The 21,381-nt window shown below is 36.5% G+C and overlaps 1 protein-coding gene across 6 annotated transcripts; it reads left to right on the top strand.

Moving 5' to 3' along the window:
• Positions 1–3,548: 3,548 nt before the first annotated feature.
• On the top strand, positions 3,549–20,021 carry LOC129283063 (uncharacterized). Of its 6 annotated transcripts, none has more exons than XR_010296654.1 (9): positions 3,549–3,689; positions 10,847–10,971; positions 11,580–11,657; positions 12,034–12,217; positions 13,917–14,110; positions 14,462–14,585; positions 15,173–15,309; positions 17,267–19,484; positions 19,718–20,021. XR_010296654.1 is itself a non-coding variant. In XM_064114266.1 (8 exons), the coding sequence occupies exons 4-8, from the start codon at positions 12,115–12,117 to the stop codon at positions 17,579–17,581; spliced, it is 873 nt and encodes a 290-aa protein (XP_063970336.1). In that variant the 5' UTR covers positions 3,560–3,689; positions 10,847–10,927; positions 11,580–11,657; positions 12,034–12,114; the 3' UTR covers positions 17,582–20,021. The 6 variants fall into 6 exon arrangements, 3 of the variants coding, with proteins under 3 accessions (XP_063970336.1, XP_063970335.1, XP_063970337.1); XR_010296656.1 differs by having other exon boundaries at positions 3,574–3,689; positions 15,179–15,309; XR_010296655.1 differs by having other exon boundaries at positions 3,574–3,689; positions 10,847–10,927.
• The last annotated feature ends 1,360 nt before the right edge of the window (positions 20,022–21,381 follow it).

The following is a 21,381-nucleotide window of genomic DNA, read 5'->3' on the forward strand; positions in this document are numbered from 1 at the left end:
ATCATTTGCAGCTTTTTGCGCTGTGCGCTCGCATTATTTGATTTGCCAAGTAGGCATATTGTCTTTGTTTATTCCATAAGATTCTTCATAGATTAATTTTATAAAAAGAATCACTTAAAATCCCCTTTTATGACAGTTTATCAAAAATTTCGTCTCGCGATTTGAGCTCGCATTAATAGTTAAAAATAATATCATTTCATAAATCATATTCATGATTACAACAATGCTTAAAATATCCAGTTTTCAGGCCTTAAATGTCAACAAATTTCACTCACTCATTAGGCTTATTACATTAATAAATGTGATAATAAAATTTCCATGAATTCCTAATAACTAAATTGTCAATTTTTCAGAAAGGAATATCGACAAGTTTCATATCGCGCTTAGGAAGAGGAATAGGAAGATAGTCATCATTTTCATATGATGACAAAATGTCCTTAGGCCTAGAAAATCCAGGTCCTAGGTCAAAATAATATAAAAAATATCACTGAGCTCGCGCTTCGCACTCGTATCATTTATTAAGTGCTAACCATATACACTTCGCAATATCCCTACACAGTGCTTTAGATAGTGCTTAAATTCACCCTTTTCATACCGGAATAACAAATATTTTCCGCTCGCGCTTCGCGCTCGCATTATTGATTTTCATGATAAATATAAAATTTATTTAGAATGCCCAAATTCTGTCTAACTCTACATGCGCACACATTTTTTTTTAGATACGCAGCTCGATCTTTATTCAAAACGTGCTAAAATTATCCAGTTTGCGCTCGTATTATTAAAGAAGGAACTTCCTTTTTCATGATTTACAAAACATGAATAGAGGGTCCCATTTTTAGGTCGGAAATCTCAATTTTTCCCGATCGCGCTTCGGACTCGCATCAATTTTTAGTTTTATACCTATACCGTTTAAAAGTGCTTAGAATGTCAATTTTTTTTAGGTCGGAATGTCAAAAAAAAATTCAGCTCGCGTTCGCATTATCTAAAAGTTGAAATATGTATCTTCTTAATGGCTAACTGCAAATCGTTCTTAAAGGACAAGTCCATCCCCCTAAAAAGTTGATTTGAATAAAAAGAGAAAAATCCAACAAGCATAACACTGAAAATTTCATAAAAATCGGATGTAAAATATTAAAGAAAGTTATGACATTCTAAAGTTTCGCTTAATTTCACATAACAGTTATATACACATCCTGGCTGGTATGCAAATGAGGAGACTGTGACGTCATCCACTCACTATTTATTTTGTATTTTATTATATGAAATATGAAATATTCTAATTTTCTCCTCATTGTCAAGTGATACAACGATTAATTCCTCCCTGAACATGTGGAATTAGCATTATTTAATATTATATGGTTCAGTCAAGTTGGTCCTTATTGTCAAATCTATAAAAAAATGAAATATATATATAATTCAAACAATAAAAAACAAAAGAAATAGTGAGTGATGGACATCATCGACTGACTCACCTAGTTGTGCATTTCACTGTTTTGTGAAAAATAAGCGAAACTTTAAAATGTCATAACTTTCTTATTTTACATCCGATTTTGATGAAATTTTCAGCACTATGCTAGTTTGATTTTTCTCTATTTATTTAAGTCAGCATTTTCCTGGGGTGGACTTGACCTTTAACAGGTCGCTTTTCGATCAAGCCAGAACCCATATTAAACATTTCTGCTCGCGATTCGCGCTCGCAGTAACCAGTAATTATCTAGCTACATACGCATCTTGTTCAGTTTCACAAGCAGTGCCCAGAATATTCAATTTTCAGGACCAAATACATCAAATCCCAAAAATTTTCAGCTCGCGCTTCGCGCTCGCACTATTCAAATGGGGCTTATGAGATTATTACATTTTTCATGTTGTTTTATGAGAATAAAACTAAGAAATGACAAAGGACATCGGCGTTTTACCCCCCCCCCCATTTTTCACGACCAAGAAAATGGGGAGAAAAGGAAAGGGATAAGTGTGAAATATAGGCCTATAATTTTTCAAATGTTATGTCAAAATCTATCACAAACTTTGATATTTAAAATGTCAAAATTTTTGCTCGCAACTTCTTATTGATTTTATGCGATATGCCGAATCGAGCCACCTCAAAATTTTTGGCTCATTACGCCACTGAGACAACCCCTTCAAAGAAACAGACAAAAAAAATCAACTTTGAGCGGCCGATCGGGGAAAATGTGGGTGAAAAAAAAATTCGGCTCCCCCCCCCCCTATTGGCGGGAGCTGGATCCGCACCTGAGATAACGTTATCCATTTTAAGCATTTCAAGGAATAAATTCCTGCCAGGTGCCCGGTCATTTACCTCACCTGGGTCGAGTGCAGCACAATGTGGATCGGTGCTGAAGGACATTGCGCCACGGCTACACTGAGATTCGAACCCACGATCCTCTGTTTCAAATCAAGTCTTTGATTATCATTTACTATATGTTGACTTGTTTATTGATTTTTTATTCTTTTTGTTCATCAGTTGTAAAATAAGCTCGGTATTTTCATTCTATCTTTGTAGATTCAGGAGACTGCATCAGTATTGGTGGGTGTGTGTTTCAATGTGGGCTTATTCTGTTTTACCTTCTTCACGCTTGCCTTCATAATTTACTTGTCCTTTTATATTGAGGTGAACGCATCGAATGTAAATTTGTACATTTTGTAAATTTCTAAATTGTACACAAATATATTAAATTTGTTTTTACTCCAGTAATAAAACTTGCTTGTAGCGGGACCTGTTCATGCACCTGTAATGCAACTATCTCTTTCCTTTGTTTCTTATTTCTCTCTCACAATATAAATTCATTATTAATATTAATTTATTATTTTATTTTCATGATAAATGGCTATTGAATGTTAATACTGACAAAACAAAAATGATGATTTGTAACAAGAATGGAAAAAAATTGAAAGATCAGGCTTTCGAGGTAAACGGTCAGAACATTGAAGTTGTTAAACATGCAACATATTTAGGTTTGGTTTTCAATAACTGCGGTTCATTCAAAGATACATGAGTTAATCTGGCAGATAAAGCGAAGAGAGTATTATTAAAATTATTTCAATCCTTTGGTTACAATCTTCCAAATATAAAAACCGCGTCACGAATATTTGACTCTTTAATAAAGCCAATATTTCACACTTAAAAATAGGTAGTCAAAATTTGACTTGTTTGGGTGGTCATTTCAAAATAACCCTGGATGTAGTCAAATTTGACTGCATATGGGGTCAACCTTTCACTGTTTACTTTGCCTTTTGGCTTTTTGACTGCGCCGGAAGTTAAAAATGACTAGGTGTATGAAGTGGAAAAATAACTTGCCTAAAGAGTCATCATCAAAATGACTGCAATGCAAGTTGAACGGCGGAGGGATATATTACTGTGTGCAGTGTTCAATAATCAGTAATGTTGTAATAGCAAACAAATTTAATCAGTGTGAAAGAAACAACATTTTAAAACTTTCCATGTATTTCACTTCATTTGCGTTGTGATATATATTATTTTTATCAAAGAACTATTTTACTTCAGGTCGAATCACTCAATGTATGGTGAGTATGATTTCGAATTTCCCGCCGCGCCGCGTCTCTCAAGTTGCGAAATTTTTACTGCAGTCTGCATGCGACCGCTTAGTTGGTGTTGATGATGGAGAGGCTCCTAAATAAGTGGGGATTAGGTGGTTTAGTTGCTGTGTTTGAAGGTAAGAAATTTGTCGTGAGTGTCAAACATATTTGTGTCTTTACTATGTAAACTTACATGATTGTAGTATTTCGTTAAGCTTAAGTAATTTCACAAAATAACACGTTGACATTGGCATTGCCATTGCAGTGCATGGCATCATGTAACCCAGAGAGCTCCCGCCCGCGCAGCGGGCGGGAGCCCAGAATCTAAGAGGCTAAGACAAGTAACACTTAACATAACAGACATTCTTCTTCTTCTTCTTCAAGCTACACTGCCTCCTTCAATCTTGAAGATTCTTGCAGTATTGTAGTACCGGGGACCGGCAGGTGTAGGGGCAGTGATTTTCCGTTTCAAAAAATTGCCTTTTCCGTTTCAGAAAATCTCAAATTCCGTTTCAGCATGTCAGAAAACGGAAATTCCGTTTCCCCATAGACTTTGTACACACGGAAAAGTGACAATTCCGTTTACACATTGAATACCGTACACTCACACTGGTCAAAATTTGTATCTGCTACTGTACCAACAACACAATAGAATCCGTTCTAATCGGATCTATGCGGGTGCAAAAAATATTTTTCCAACCCCATTTAGCATGCATACATCCTCACCTTTCACATTATTAGCATTATTTCACGGTGAAATGATATTTCATAGATAATTTTGGGGTTTTTTGGACATCATTATCATCAGTCAACGGCTTTTGCCAATCCGCCATCTTGGATTTTAAGACCACGATATCGTGCTGTTACATCTTCAAACGTAGAGGGCAGCAACACACGACCGTGCAGTGAACGATATGTGTGTGCATGTGAAGCCCAGGCCCGGCGCCGGCAGGGTACGGGTACGGTGCGGGGTACAATCAAGTGTGCTGATGTCGAGTGCAGTCACGATGTGTGAATTGTCATGAAAGTAGCGAAGTGAGATCGTGTTTTCTGGGGTTTTGTGGCCATTTAATATTCTCATTTTGTTGTGATTTTGGAGTAATTTCTGTTGCTATTCTGTGTATTTTTAGGGAAAATACGTTTTCCGGGATTTTCCGTTTGAAATGACACTTTCCGTTTCAAAACACCCTTTCCGTGAATTCCGTCCGTTTTCCGCGATCGCGGAAAATCACTGTCCCTACAGGTGCAATACACCGGGTGAACACCCTACTCTTTGACGAATAGTGTATTAATTTTAACGTGCATAGGTTGTGACTCTCCTATAGGGCTATACACGGGACCAACATTTGCGTCCTTTCCGATGGACGGAGTGTTTTCCAACTGCATTCACACCCGCACTGAACACAGCGGTGAGGCACGCTAACACACAACGCTAGCATCAGTTTTTTGTTAGACGTCTTCCGGCATGCTGCGGGACTCGAACCCACGCACGTTGAGATCTACGATCTTATCCGGAACAGGCGCTCTAACCGACTGAGCTACACTGCCTCCCTTTAATGTCCGATGAATGTCTAGATCTACGACAAACTATATAGACCCCTAGATATAGTATTTTTTGAGAAACTCAATGATCACATTAATGCTAAGTCAATCGTATTTCAACACTGATTATTCTGAAGTAAAGCGTTCCTGAATAAAAGAAACTGCTGAGAATTATACTTATTCATATGAAGATGAAATAGAGGGGACGGACAAGGCCTAAACTTCAACTTTCAAGCTTGAAGTTTGGGCCTAGTCCGTCCCCGCTATTTTCATACCCCATGACTACATCGACAATCTCGCTAGCCGGCTAGCACCGGCGATATCAAAGGCCGGATCCCGCTCTGACCATATCCCTACATTGACCTAAATTTGAATAGGCCTAAAATCGACAGTTTGTCGTTACTAAAAAACAGGAGGTCGGAAACAAGTCCACATCTACCCCTGATAATTGTCTAATCACAATAAAACTGAAATAAAGGTTTACTTTGGACCTACATGAAGCATTCCGATGAATGTCTAGATCTACGACAAACTATATAGACCCCTAGATATAGTATTTTTTGAGAAACTCAATGATCACACTTATTTGGAAGTCAGGCAAAAGAAATATTGAAATTGAGGTTTACATAGTGCGTAATACAGGATGAGCCCCGAACCCCGGCAAACACATTACAATTTGCAAGTGAGATCAAAACATGAATTATTCCTATGGAATGTCATTAGAATAGTATTGATGTTCCCTCCAAGATTTTCCGCTCCAATGAAGTTCACTCAGAAACCATGATTTCGAACATCAATTCTATAAACAGATAATTAGTCTACCTATTTCGTTTCAGAAACTTCAAATTCGCAGAGTCCAAAAGAACGACACTTCGCACAGATATCGTAGGGAATTGTGGGACGGAAAAAAATGTTTAATGCATGAGTACATGAATAAAACATTAGCGTTTAATCAATTCATACAAGTGCATTATGCGTATTTTGACGTCATTCTCATGAATAAAACATTGACCCTCCAAAATCATCCTTCAAATTGTCCGCCGGTGTACCGGCGGATCCTGCGCCTGGCAGATACCGTTCTAGGCACCAAATCCGCCGGCGGATATGGTTCTCCTCCGGCGGATTCAGTACCAAAAAAGGCCACTCCCTTCGGAAGATTCGGAAGATATCGTTCTTGCGCTATCGCGATATCCTTCATTCATCACGTTCACACGTCATGCATGCACGCGCACCGCGCGTGAATAACGTTGCAAAATGAAGTTCGAAGAAGAGGTGGGTTAGCCTAGCTTAGTCTAATTGAGAGCCAGCTACCTTTCGGATTCTAGTTACATTAGGCCTTGAAGAGGAAAGCCTCAACATTTTGCCTTTATTCTGATGATTAGGGACAGACTCAGACTGACGTTAATCAGAGATTAAAGGAGAATGAAACTCTTGGAGCAAGTTAGCTTTTTTGACAGCAGAAAAATCAAAGAATAAGATCAACAAAAGTTTGAGTAAAATAGGACTAGCAATAGAAGAGTTATGATCATTTGAATGTCGAGATCACTAATGCTATGGAGATCCTCCCATTGGCAATGCGACCAAGATCTATGATGTCACAGATGAACAACTCTCCCCTTTTGGACACTGAAAATATACCCCAAAACATCTCTTTTTGCTCATTCTAATCATATGACAAACGATTCATCAATGATATAATGTTGTGAAACCTCTGTACTTGTCCTCTCATAAAGATAACACATCACCTTGTAATAGACTCTATAAAAGTGAGAATATAAGTGAAATAAGTACTAAAGTAATGAGGGAGTTGTACGTGTGTGACATCACAGATCTTGGTCGCATTGCCAATGGGAGGATCTACATGGCATTAGTGATCTCAATATTCAAATGCTCATAACTTTCTTATTATTCATTCAATCTTCCTCAAACTTTCAACAATATGTTTCTTTGATTTTTCTCTTTGATATGGATTCAGCTGGTTTCAAGGGTTTCATTCTCCTTTAAGTTTGCATTAGGTTGGAACTAAGTTCTAGTGGAGACGCCAGCTTATCACAACGTTGGCCCCGTAAAGTGGTCTTCAGGGACGTCACGTGGTATGAGACCGCGCGATATAATTACGTTATCATGAAGTTCGAAGAAGAGGTAGCTCTCATTGAGAGCTACCTTTTGGACTCTAATTACATAATTTCCAAGGCATTGAAGAGGAAGGCAGCCTTTGTTTTCCAAAAATTAGCTTTTGACTAATTGCATTTTACCTTCGTTTCGCGCTATTGTTTGCCATTTTGTCATCTTTTAATTTATTTCCCACCGTGCTATTACATTACATATGCCTGTTTTGGAATGATTTGTTCTTTCTCAAATGTTCTTCTTTCGTTCATTTTCCCGATTTCCTTCCTTTTCCATTAAAAAGGGTTTTTTTCTTCGTTTTCTTTTCACTTTTTCCTTTCCTTTTCCCCTCATTCCCCTTTCCCTTTCTTTCTCCCTCCTTTTTTTTTCCTTTCCCGTTTTTCTTTTATTCCTGGTTAAATCCACCAGGGGGCAACTCCCCCCCCCCCCCCCGCCTGTTACGTCATGAATATCCATTAGGTGGACTGATGATGTCACATCTCCACTTGTTCTTTTGTAATTTATTATATGAAATTAGGTTTATTCAAATTTTTTCCTCCAAGAACTAGAAAATTTGGATTGACAACTGATTTAGTGCATTAGATATTTATTGCTGCAACTTATTTCATTATAAGGGAGACATATTATTCACACAAGTATGAAATAAATGAAAAAAATATGGTTTTGTGTGATAACATAAGAAAACGGAAAATGGGGATGTGACATCATCAGCCCAACTAATGAATATTCATTATGACTGTTTTCACAAAATATTGCTTAACTTTAAACTTCAATAACTTTATTATTTGTTATCCGATGTTGATGAAATTTTCTGCATTTTGCTCAGTGAATTCTACTCTATGTATTAAGATATAAATATTTTCAGCCCGGACCATCCCTTTAATTCAGATTCCTTAAGAAAAATATTGAAAAAAAAGGAATAAAAAAAAAAAATAAAAAAAATACATGACAAATTAAAAATAGGCCTACAATAAACTACATAAGATATTAATCATGTTTTGAAATTCTTTCTTTAAATGTTTGTTTGAAAAATGTTTTCACAAAAAATTAGCACTCTACAAGCAATAATATGAGTTAACAGCAATATATATTCATAAACTAATTTGCCTCATTTATTTTGAAATGATGAAGTTTTAACTCGTTGAAAATCTGTAGTTTTATAAAAACCATAGGCCTATATGGGGGTACAAATTTTCGCCAGTCTGGCAAACTTACACTAATCATGGTGTGAAAAAGCACAGTTAAAGATATCGATGCATACTGCGGACTGAAAATTTCATCAAAATCTGATAATAATAAATAGCAAAGTTTTGGCGCATGTGCCAGGTCTATGTATACATGATATATCGAGTCATTGTTTCTCCTATTCCCTCACCCCCATCGAGCCCTTCGTCAAAAGCTGTATGGATCCGCCCCTGAATAAAAATTCACGAAAAGTCTAAAGGCGGACGAAAATCCCCTCCCCCCATTGGTAACGACATTGCCAGAGCCGCGCATGCGCGCGCTGCCGAGGTTGGACGTCTGTCCAAATAAATATTACACGTATCGTCAATAGAACCAAATCCGCCGAGGAACCAAATCTGCAAACATCAAGCCGCGTCAAACCCGGCGGATATGGTTCCGATTAAAAACGATATCGGCCATTAAGAACGATATCTGCCGGCGGATACGGTATCCGCCGGTGGAACCGAATCCGCCGCTACACCGGCAGCCATGTTGGCTATGTACAAAACCTATGGGAAATAAAAACACGCGGAAAGAGTTCCCTCTCTAGCTCCCTTCGGGAGCTTACGTATACGTAAGATCGTATCTCTGTGCCTACAACACACAGTACAATGTCCCATGCAATGTCTATGTGCTTGTGTGCTTTACGCATACACACAACCCAGTGTGTAAGCACTGCGCGCATATCATATGCAAATAGGTAGACAGGCCAGTCTATTCTCAAGCAGGGTAGAGTAAGTTACTTACAAAGATAATCAAAGAGTTGCCTAAATTTTAGCAATATCAGTTTTAGGAAGAAAACAAACTGAATAATCAAGCCTTTAGAATCTATTATAATGCAATGAAAATGATATTTAGCCACTGTATCTTCTGTTTGACATATTTCCCCATTATGTTGATACCCCTATTCGGAAATTGATGAACCTATATGGTATGATAAGTTTATTGAACTTTATTGAACCCTGTATGTCTAGACTATTCCATTTTCAGTTAGGTATGTGGTGCATCATAAATGACTTGGAAGTACTAACAATTGTTTTTCTCACAAGTAAAATGTATTCTTATAACTGCAGGAATCTATTTTTTCATAAAGATGTTATTTCTTAAGATTTATGTCTATCATTCATCCCATGTAAAGCTCCTATAGGTTGCATAGGGCCAATGTCTTATTACTCTGAAATCATATATCCCCATAAGTAAGTGCTGTGTTCCACACTATAGTATAGATTAGACTCTCAAGTTGCCAATGGGAAGAGTGGTCATTGAAATCCTCTCTGACAGGCCCTCTGTAGCGAATGAGTTAAATCGTAAGCACAGCTTACATCGCAAAATTGGATGTTCAGTTGAATTTTTGGACAGTTGAAAATTAACGCAAAAAATTGCATTTTGAAAATGAATAGAGTTTTGTGTCTGATATGAAGACAAATATTGGATTTTGGACCCTGAATTTTTTTTTTGATGTTAAGCCGGCATGTACAATTTTGTACGCCAATGTTAGAAAAGACGCACAAGCGTTGTTTTAAATCGTAAGCACAGCTTACATCGCAAAATTGGACGTTCGGTCAGATTTTTGGACAGTTGAAAATTAACGCAAAAAATTGCATTTTGAAAATGAATAGAGTTTTGACAAATAGACAAATATTGGATTTGGGACCCTAAAATTGTTAGAATTGGATGTTTAGAATTGCAAAATTGGACGTTCATTTAAATTTTTGAAAATGAATAGAGTTTTGTGTCTGGTATAAAGACAAATATTGGATTTTGGACCCTGAATTTTTTTTCGGATGTTTAGCCGGCATGTACAAAAACCCAAATAAAATTCTCATTGATCTTTTTTGCCTGCCAGGACCAGTAACAAAAGTCTACCAAATTCTGCCTGTTTTTATTTGGTACTACTGATAATAATATACTTCCCTACATGTATCTTTTGCCAGGTGTCATTAACATAATCAAGGCCTAGCTCCTTGGTTGCTGGATATTCATTTTGCAATTAGACATTATAAATAAATTGACCTCTAGATGACCTTCGACCTGTCGGGTCACTTCAAAACCCCAAGCAATGTAATACTAGTCAGTCAAGGATCCCGTTGACCAAATTTGGTGGCCAACTTTTTGTGGTAAAAAAAATTTCACCTAAGTAATCTGCTTAATATGGCCTTTTATCGTGCATAAAAATCTCACTTTTGATGAAAAAATTTCAGGGATGATTTTTGGGATCATAACATGCACCTTTAACGGTTAACCTATAGATAGTTAACAAAATAATGGTTCATTTTTTAGTAAATCGCAGAATGCCCCTGCCTTTAATTTAACTTCCATGAATTGCCAAAGGAAACCAAAAGTGGTTGTGACAATGAATGATTTCAAGTGCTGTAACTTCTGTCACTATTTATGTGTGCAGGTAAAAAAGTCATGTTTTTGACACATTCTCGGTGAACTTGAAGAAGGTGGACCACAGAGTGCCTCTAACAGACAAAGAATGGTGAGAATAGTTGTATCCCACCTCATGGAGAAATATGGAAACAAGTAAGAAAATACTCAAAAATTTCCAAACAACTAACAAAATCAATAGACCAGGGTTGGAGCTTAGACCAGTCAAAAGCTATTTTTCACAAAAGTGGTGAAATGCAGGTTTGCTGCCAGCTTATGCATGCCCTGTCTGGGGATATATGAGGGATGGATATAAGTTCTCAACCTTCAGGTAGAAGGAGAAAAGATAAATTGATGATTTTCATATCCCTGATATGATTCAACAACTCTTAAAATTGGGGGGGGGAAGTTTCATTATAAAAATTAACTGAAATATTTGCTTTGTTACAAAACTTTGACTGTTTCAGGTTTCTGAAGATAACTTTTCAATAGAAAATGAAAAGATAGTTACAATCAATATTCATCTCCAAACTTGTTCAGATGCATGAGGGTCATGGTGCAGTGACATCACTGGAAGATGATTGCCCTTGCTGTGCTGCTAAAAAGTATGCAGCATAGTTTAAAGGCAGCAGGGAGCATCTGGAAGATGAATGAGTGCAAAATCTATTTACTAATAAAAGACAAATTTGTTCTTATATTATCTTATAGGTATCTGTAGTAGATCATTATTTTTTTCCTTTCTTCTTGGATCTTTATAATAATAGACCATCTGCTGAACAGAAGGTGGGCATGGCAATATCCATGATTCAACAATTTCCAGCACTGAAAGATGTTGAAGTTATGTAAGTATAAGCTTAATCACGTTAAAAGAACATCATTTGAAGCAGAAAATTGTGTTGTTATCAACAAGTTGTTTTTGTCCCATTGTACCATATGGCTCTCCCCATGAACAATAACTTTGAACAGAAGAGAAAATACCGGACTCATCTAACGCTTATTGGTGGCATTTCGGTTTCTCTCGTGCCATATTCTTTCTGTTGTTCGATAACAACAATATGCGTTGTCAACTATTTTGCACCATCATAAGTGTTTAAATACTGAATTGAACAAAACTTTTACACTTAAATGTTACACTTTTTTAGGTTGTACTGTAAAGTAGGTGCTGTATATTCACTCATTGCTGTTACATGTATTTCTTTGTATAAATTTCGCACATAGGAAGCATGGTATACACCAGCAGTAGAGGGTGAACATGCAAAGGGCTTCATCGAAGAAAGGTTGAAAAATGTGAGAAAGAGAATGCCAAAGCAAGGGTGGACATCTTTGGAACCTTCAAGTTCAAGTGAGGAGAACCAGAAAGAACCATCAACCAAGGAAAAAATTGAAGAACTAAAATCTAAAGGTATGTTAATGTGCCTAGTTTAAGTTTTGTTGCATGCTTTGTGAACATTGAATGTTTAATTATTACTGGCTCATCTTCAAGTTCAAGTTGGGTTTGGTAGGCTTACTTGATTACAATCTTCAGAATTATCAGATGATTTATAATGTTCCACATTCCACAGGGACCAGTCTTTGGTCTACCAATTTGCACCTCATGATGCTCAGCAGATTGCTTGTGATCAAGTTAGCTCAATCGGTAGGGCATTGTACTCCAGATCTTAAGGTTGTGTGTTCAAGTCCCAGCGCAGCCATGATTTGTATGTTTGATTGAAATTCCCTTGGCCACGGAACTAATTGCTTATTGTCTCAGCTACCGGTATAATATTCGGGGACTCCGAGAGCTGGTCCCAGTTGCAATATTGTTCTTCTAGATGTAGGCTGAATAGGGTTCTGTGCCCAATAGCGGCTGCATCCCTGGATGATGCTAAATGGAGTGTCTTTTGGGTGAAAGTGATCAATGCCATTTCTCTCAAATTGTGTTGAGGCTGTGAGTTTACGCTTTAAATTTGTAGAGCGCACTTTAAAATCATCTGCATGGTTTTTTTTTTGTTGTTGTTGCTTGTAACACTTAATCAACTTGCATCAAAGGCATGTTCCAACCTCTTACAAGAAACCTATAACTAGTTTAGATAAATTTTTACAGGAAGCTTAGTCTGATTCCTGCAGTGCATCTGGTCAGGAACTTACATCCCAGGGGGGGTCTGTCCTCATTGAAAGGGGGGTATCATGCATGACCAAGGACTTGCCAAAAGCATCCTAAACAAGTATTTACAAATGCAAAAATATACACCCTAAATAAGTATGATTATCGGTAATTTGCTACCCTAAGTAAGTAATCCCCAAAGCAAGTAATAACTATTTTCAAACCAAGCAAATAGTGATATATGTTTTGCTTTCCGTGCATGAGGTCGGGCTAATTCAAGTGTTTGCGGGCATGTGCAAAGTGTTTTTGGCTGGGATTTGGGAATATTCCATCATTGTGATAAAATGTAGTGTTAAATGAACATGCAATTAGCCCTAAGTACACAGGTAAGGTGAATTTTTTTTTAAGACACTGAATGCGTAACTCATCGGTTTAAAAAAAGTGACCCTTTTTCTTGATTTTTGGTGATTTTGAGACCCTATTTAAGTTACGCACGTTACGTGCATGATTGTAAAAAACACCCTTTTTACGTGAATTCTTGGTCAAGCATGATACCCCCCCTTTCAATGAGGACAGACCCCCCCCCCCGGGACTTACATCAGTGCACTAGATCTTAGGATTGATTGCCGTCAAATTTAAGAGCCTTAAACAGGTGTCACCGGCATGGTGGCCTAGTGGTTAGAGCGTCCGCCTCATGATCGGGGGGTTGTGGGTTTGAACCCCAGCCGGGCCATACCAAAGGCTTTAAAAATGGTACCTACTGCTTTCTTGTCAGGCACTCGACATTAGAAGAATGGAGTAGGGAAGTTAAACACATGGCTACCAGTGGACTAACCCCCTGCTGTAGTTTCTCTACTTTCCAGTAGACATGTGGCCTAGGTTTATTGAAATGGAGATAGGCGCCGCTCTATGGGCCGAAAGGCTTGAGAAGGACTTTAACTTTTTGTAAAAGGTAGTTTAGGGTTTGCTGTAGGTAGCCTACTATTGATTTTGTTTTTTATCACCTTGTCTTTTTCAGAAAAAGATATGGAGCCGGAGAACTTGGAAGAAATGAAGCAATGGCTTCAACATAATAATAGCCCTATCCCTAAAGTGGTGGAATTCATGAAGAAGACTGCACTGAAAAGACAAGAAGAAATTCACTCAGAGAAGAAATCTACCCTGCATGACATCGAGTTGCAATGGCCTCGACTCTTTGATGTCCCTAACATGGTATGGGGTAACTTTTGTTTTCTTGGTTTATGTCAAAAGTACAGTAAAGCATTAATTCTTGAGGTGTGCTTCTCAAAAACCCAAATAAAATTCCTCATTGATCTTTTTTGCCTGCCAGGACCAGTAACAAAAGTCTACCAAATTCTGCCTGTTTTTATTTGGTACTACTGATAATAATATACTTCCCTACATGTATCTTTTGCCAGGTGTCATTAACATAATCAAGGCCTAGCTCCTTGGTTGCTGGATATTCATTTTGCAATTAGACATTACACATGTGCCCACCCCAAAATTACCATACTGAATCAAGGTTTTGCAATCCTTCTTTATGCATTTTAATTTGCATCACAGATAGATGGTGATTTCAGAGCAGTTCATGGGGATGTGTCTGACAGATTAATCATGAAATGGACTCAAGAACTGGCAAAAAAACTACTGCAGTATGGAGAAAAGCAAAGTCCACAAGTGCAAGCCGGTACATATTTTCCCCGGGGGGAGGGGCACTCAATATGAAAGTGACGTACGAGTAAGATCACACATCTCGAACATAGGGGTCTTTCGGTGATGCGTTCAAATGAAAAATAGGGGGTCTTTGGGTGACAAATGAAAAATAGGGGGTCTTTGGGTGACAAGTAAAAAAATAGGGTGTCTTTCAGTGACAGTCTAAAATCTGGGTTTTTCGGTGACACACCAAGCTAAAAAATGGGCTCTTTTTTAGTGTGATTAAATGGCATTTTTCTGAAAATCAAAAATTTGTGCAATTTTTGGGTCAGAGAGTGCAAAATTCATGGGTCTTTGGGTGACAGAAAAAAATTGGGTCATCAAATGGAAAAAACGGGGGTCTTTGGGTAACAGCAGTCCAAAAAAGGGGGTCTTTTTGATCGCACATGGTGCGAACTTCAATATTGAGTGCCCCCACCACCACCACCCCCACCCGGGGTATTTTCTGTAATATTTTGCTTTTCAATAATTTTGTATACTGTTTTAAAAAAGATGCGATTCAGTGTTAAAATATTTACCATGGAATTGCTCTATTTTAATTGAAGTTTGTTTTCCTTTCAGATATAGATGATCAAAGTGCACAGGATGCAGGTCTGACAGCACTGCCCTTGATACTGCCTACAGGAAAACTGTCAAACGCAAAGAAATCCAGGGCTACGGTGAAAGAAGCAATGGAGTCCTTCATTGATTTTCAGCCGGTAAGTATGGAGTAAATTTTAGTGCCTACTAAATGAAATGTTTGGGTATAGAGGTGGGATGCAGATGGGATATATCCAATTGGAGGATGTTTTTGTATATCTTCTTGCACATAAAATGAAAGAAATGCCTCAAGTACTCCATTTGGTTGAAAGTGATATGTAAAGAATGGGACACGTTCATCAAGACAACAACAGTTTGGCTGATGTGATGCTCACACAGTTTGTATTGCATAGATCTGTTTTACTTAATTGTTATCATCGGAGATGCCAGACTTCAGGAAAAAAATTTCAGCATCTCCAGTACAAAACAAGATTAAAAATTCATATTTTCAAGAAATTTTATTAGCGTTTCAGGAAAATGTGACCAAAGTCACTGGCATCTCTGTATCATTTTGATTATGGTTCGATTAACTGCAGAATTTGCATGCTTGTCGCACTACAACATTTGTTGTAGCACATCCCACATGCAGCCCAAACCAGGGTTGTTGATTTTTTTGATTTTTTTAAAAAAATCAAAAAAATCGGATTTTTTTTATTTAAATCGGATTTTTATGATTTAAATCAGATTTTTTTGATTTTTTTCAAACGAAAAATAATGGTCACACTTAACAAGTTTTAAACTATATTTAAACTGTTTTACACCAATAATAGTGGTCAAGTAGTCTTTTGAACATTGTGTATTGTACTATTTGACACAATAATCCACTTAAATACAGGTAATTTTTTTTTTTTTTTTTTTATTTATTTGCATTATAGAGAGGGATATTTTATGGAAGCCCAAGTAATGTTATGTGTCATGTATACATTTAAACTCTTGAAATTTTTATATCAGTCAGTTCAAAACATCCGAAGTGTTACTCCAATGCATGAAGTACTCAAAGAACTTGAGAATTTCCAACAAAATTGACATTATTAAAGGCCTGTTAGGGTTCCTATACTGCCCTTGGGAATTCTAGCTGGGAATATTTCCTAGAATTATCACATGGGGGATTTTAGCTAGGAATATTTCCTAGAACTATCACATGGGGGACTTCCCAACTAACAGCTGGTAATAGCTAATAAACAAAGGGTTTTGCAACTTAAGTAATTGAAAGAATGGGTATTAATAGTAACAAGAAGGAGGTACATACAAGTAGTTCAGCTGTTTTGTAAAAGTATCCAAGTTGTGGACTTTGAGCACCTTTGTAGATTTTATATATTATTTTATTGAAGATTTAACAGTTTGGTGTACATACAGAGAGTTATTTATCATTACTTCGTTAGAAACTTGTTGTTTTTATCAGTTTTGCTTTTTTTACAATTTGAAATAAAACAGTGGTGTTAAATCAGACTCCATGAGGGTGTATCATTCTTTTAAAGTATCTCTAAAGCATGTGGAACAGAAATGAAAATGATTACATTGAAAGTATCTGTTAAGAAGAAGAGAAAATAGAGAAAACTAATTTTTTTCATAAAAGTTGATTTAAATCAGTGATTTTTTTGAAAAAAATCAAGTGATTTAAATCGCGATTTAAATCATGATTTAAATCGACATGATTTAAATCAAACAACCCTGGCCCAAACTTTCCATGTTTGCTAATTGAAGTTCAGCTGACAGGTCCCTAATAGAACTCGACTCTCACTCTACACCTAGATCTGTGATAGATCTTTAGAACTGTGATATAAAGAAAGGTTAAGTTTATATGACAACTTCTATCATGATCATGGTCAAGTTACAGTAGTTACCCTCACTATATAGATTTGACAGACTGACCCATGATGTCAAACGCCAGGCAGTATAGTCAAATATTGTTCCTCGACCAGCAAAGTGTGTGCACACAATGTACATCAGGACCATGCTAAAGCTATATCTATCTACAACCCACTTACCAGTAAAAATTAAGTACGCAGACAGAAAATATCTAGATTTATTTTTTAAATGTAAATTAATCAGTAGATTTATTTTCTCTTTTTACAGATAGGGACAAACCTCCCTCAATACTTGGATGGACTCATGTCAAAGAGGCGGCAACCATTTGTCCTGGCCCTTGGCCCACAGAAAGCGCCAGCACAATATTTTGCTGTGGTTGAGGGCCGTGCCCTTAAGCAAGACAGCCTTCTGAAGGCTGTTGATGTGTGTTTCAAGTTGTTTTATGTACTTGACCTGGAGTATCCATCTGCGTGCTATACTACATGGGAGTTTATTCAAAAAGTTCTGTACCAGGTAAATGCCAAAGACAGGAACACCTCCTCCTGTGTGAGGTCATTAAGGACATATGTCCTTCATACTTAATTTTCAACCATTTAATGGTCAATGTCAGTTCAGCAGAACTCAAAATTCTGATATGTCTCCTAATTTGGATATGTCTGTATGCCATGTATGAAATTCAATACTAAAATGGATTTTACAAGTTCAGGTATCGAGGTACGTCAATTCCTCAAGGCAGCAGCTCCACGTGCGTACTTAAGCAGCATCTTCAATTGCTTGCGTGTGTACGCATGCGCCTTTAAGGGTTCCTTTGTGACATCAGATAAATGCGTATCAATTTCACTGCCTATCCTTTTCAAATCTATTTTAGTCATTCGTATACAGGGGGGTACAAAGGGTATCCAAATTCCAATACCACATTTTGATTTTAAATTTTGCAAGCAACAAAACAAACAAAATTGCAAAGTGGCAAGTATGCCAACATTTTCATTTTGTCTGCTAAATACCTCTGCGTTTTAAATTGTATCTCTGCAAATTAATGCTAGTGGCTTTAGAAGATGGGTTTGTGACAAAAAGCTCAAACTTGTCATTTTTGTGGCAAATTATGGTTTTTCGATCAGTTAAATTTATAGACTAGGTTTAAGCCAAAATGTTTGCACAGATAACATTTAATGTACATAAGTTAATATATAGCAGACACATTAAGCAAGTTTTGACATAATTACCACTGTGTGATATTGTTTTCTTGACATTAATATTCTGGTAGCAGAATTCAAAGACCTTAGCCCTCATTCATTATACTATGCCATTCATTATACTATGCCATAACCAAGGCGCATATCCAAATTGTGATTCGTATTTTGAGTTCCGCGAGTTGATGTTATTTATACCACTGGATGTACTGAACTACATAGGCCCTTCAAACTAGAATTTAATGAAAATGAAAATTATATGCTGAACTGCATACTTATCAATGTTTAGCTTGGGATCATTGTACTAACCTTGGTGTGATTGTGAGAGGAGAGGGTGGCCACTCATGTGTATACTTTCAAAAATGACCCCAAGCTAGGATTCACCAAAAGTGGTCAAATTTACCCCAAACAAGGATTTTAATTGACAAAAAACACCCCAAACAAGGGGTAAAATACCATGTGATCACAAGGTGTGATTGCGCCAGTGAAATTACTAGAATCTATGAATAAGTGATGTAATGTGTGGTAATTGAGTTGTATTGCCTTTTTACAATTGAAGTGTTACAAATAGCAAGTTTTACTTTTACTGATGGAATTATAATACACGGCAAGTTTAAATTTAACTGATATTACTGCAAATAGCAAGTTTGAATTTAATTGATACATTATTAGAATTTGATTAATTTCAACTTTGAATTTAACTGATAGAATGACAACTATTAACTGATTAAAAAAAATGATGTAACTGATAGAATTGTAAATTATAGCAAGTTTCAGTTTAAGAATTGGTGTGACCCTTGGTACATTGCTGTTTGCTGACAAAGCATTTTTCAGATGTTGGACTTGCAGCTACTGCTCCCGAGTTGCAATAGAGTTACATAGAATGTGTAGAAGTATTTCTTTGAAATAGTTACAAATAGAATTTTATAGAGGGAATTTTCCAAAAGGTCCTTCCTGTTCAAAAACCCAATGTAAATACATTAATATGACTTTAAAATGGTACATGTGTAAAACCCATTGAAATGAGCCCGATACATTGTGTTTATGGATCGATCAGCAATACAGCTTGATTGGTGGCGAACACAAGTGAAGAAATTCATGTTTTAATTCGTACTTTTTCGATATGAACTGAAATTGAATTTGTTTTAAATTAATTAAGCAAATTGACTTCCATGTTATCCTGTAACTTATTCAGTATTAATGTACATCAGTGTAAAAAAATTGGGTAAACAGGAATGCAGATGATATGCAGCTTTTCTTGGGACAATTCATGTAATAACATTTAGGTGTCAGATGTGGTGTATCATATGCGTGTGTAAATGCCATCATTCCATGTGAATCTGATGCAGACACTTTGTAGATGGCATACAGATCTTCAATAGAGAAGATTCATCTTGACAAAACCAATATCAATTACTGACCTGACAGTTTCGGCCATCCTGGTCGAAAGCCATCTTCTCTAGAGGGCGTTCCGACGAGAATTGGATCATAACTGTCAGGTCAGTAATTGATAATTGGTTTTGTCAAGATGAATCTTCCCTATTTATGATGTCAATGCAGTCAAACCAGATGAATTTATTCAAGAAATAACATACAGATCAGATATTTGGCCTACTACCACATCATTGATCAATCAAGGTCAATTATTTGAAAAGCAAATTATAAAATCTGTAATGTCTTAATAATGTTAGAAAATGCTTCAGTGCTTTTCAATTTGACAGTGTACTTTTTAGGATCAAATTTTAAATGTTACCACTCTTGTATTGCTATTTAGTGTTTTGGAAGCATCTAATATGTTCTTTATAAATAAATTATTTGTTTATGCACAATAATCTTTTAGTTTTTGTGTCTAATTAATGTGTTAAGCTTACAAGTAGTCGGATACAACTAACCACTGAAGTCAAAATCTGACTACATTGAAGTTGAAATTGACTACATTGAAGTGAAAGGATGGAGGAATGAAATGACCCTACTGTCTATTGCATTTGACCCCTTTTCATTTAAATGTAGTCAAATTTTGACCTTTTTGTAGTAATTTTTTACTTCATTTGGGTCATTTGTTGACTACCATTGTAGTCAAAATCATTTGACTACATCTAGTGGGTCATAAATGACCCCAATGGGTTCGGTGTATAGTTGACCCTGAGAATGGGGTCAAAAATGACTGTTATAGGGTCATTTTTGACTACCTATTTTTAAGTGTATACTCTTCTATGGTTCGGAGGTATGGGGCGCTTTTACCGTCAACTTTAAAAAGTTAGCGGAGCTTGCAAATGGTAATTCAAAGTTGTATTTGAGAAATGAAATTCAATTATATTATAATTGTTAGCTATGTACAAATTCTAGTTCATACTCATTAAGAAATATTAAAAGAACCTTAGTTTTAGGTATAAACCCAATACAAACATTTTGAGATTAAGCACTGTTTATAACGCATCAGTGCACGTAATGAAGATGAAGTAAATCTGTCTTCTTTTATCAGAGGCATATCAAACATATTTTCCATGGTGTGAGATGCTATATATTTTGTGTGCGTGTGTATTGTGTGGGTTTTGTGGGTGTTTTATGTGCGTTGGTAATAAAATGTTATCATTTAGGCTATTATTGAATTTGCTTTGCTGTTTTTATATATTTTGTAAATTGTGTTTTACGGACTTGTTGAAAAACAGCCTTGTCGGCTGATAGCAAGTTTTTTAAAAACCCTATTGAAATAAATAACTAAACAAATAAACAAACAAATAATTAATAATGTTTTGTTACTTTGATTGTATTTTGTTGCATATCTGAGCGGAAAAGAGTAAATCTCAATCTCAATATGTTATTATGAATTGTGTGCCACCGGTATGCAGGTGTGTCAGTCGAATAAGCTAACACTCAGAATAATGATAATTGATTAAAGTATATACATGTGTGCATATATGCAACATAATTATTTAGGCTTATATATTGCAGCTCAGTCTTTGCTTGGGTTGAGTGCAGCACAATATATAGGTAAATTTAGGAAATTCACACCTTGAATAGGATTTGCATAGGATTTGAACTCACACCCCTCTCATTAAGAGACGGGATTCAGAACCACTACACCAGACGCCTCTACCAAAACTTGTTTTAAGGCCACCGCACACCTTCCGATCTGTGACCCAATTTTGGAATAAAACGTATATAGTAAGATTGGATGCTAATATTGAGACA

The sequence above is a fragment of the Lytechinus pictus genome, unplaced genomic scaffold (assembly GCF_037042905.1).
Source record: "Lytechinus pictus isolate F3 Inbred unplaced genomic scaffold, Lp3.0 scaffold_19, whole genome shotgun sequence".
Taxonomy (NCBI): Eukaryota; Metazoa; Echinodermata; class Echinoidea; order Temnopleuroida; family Toxopneustidae; genus Lytechinus; species Lytechinus pictus.

Coding starts and splice junctions, on each gene's coding strand:
- LOC129283063 (XM_064114266.1), top strand. CDS start 12,115: ATGCCAAAGCAAGGGTGGACATCTTTGGAACCTTCAAGTTCAAGTGAG. Junction 12,218..13,916: donor TGAAGAACTAAAATCTAAAG/GTATGTTAATGT, acceptor TGTCTTTTTCAG/AAAAAGATATGGAGCCGGAG. Junction 14,111..14,461: donor TCTTTGATGTCCCTAACATG/GTATGGGGTAAC, acceptor TTTGCATCACAG/ATAGATGGTGATTTCAGAGC.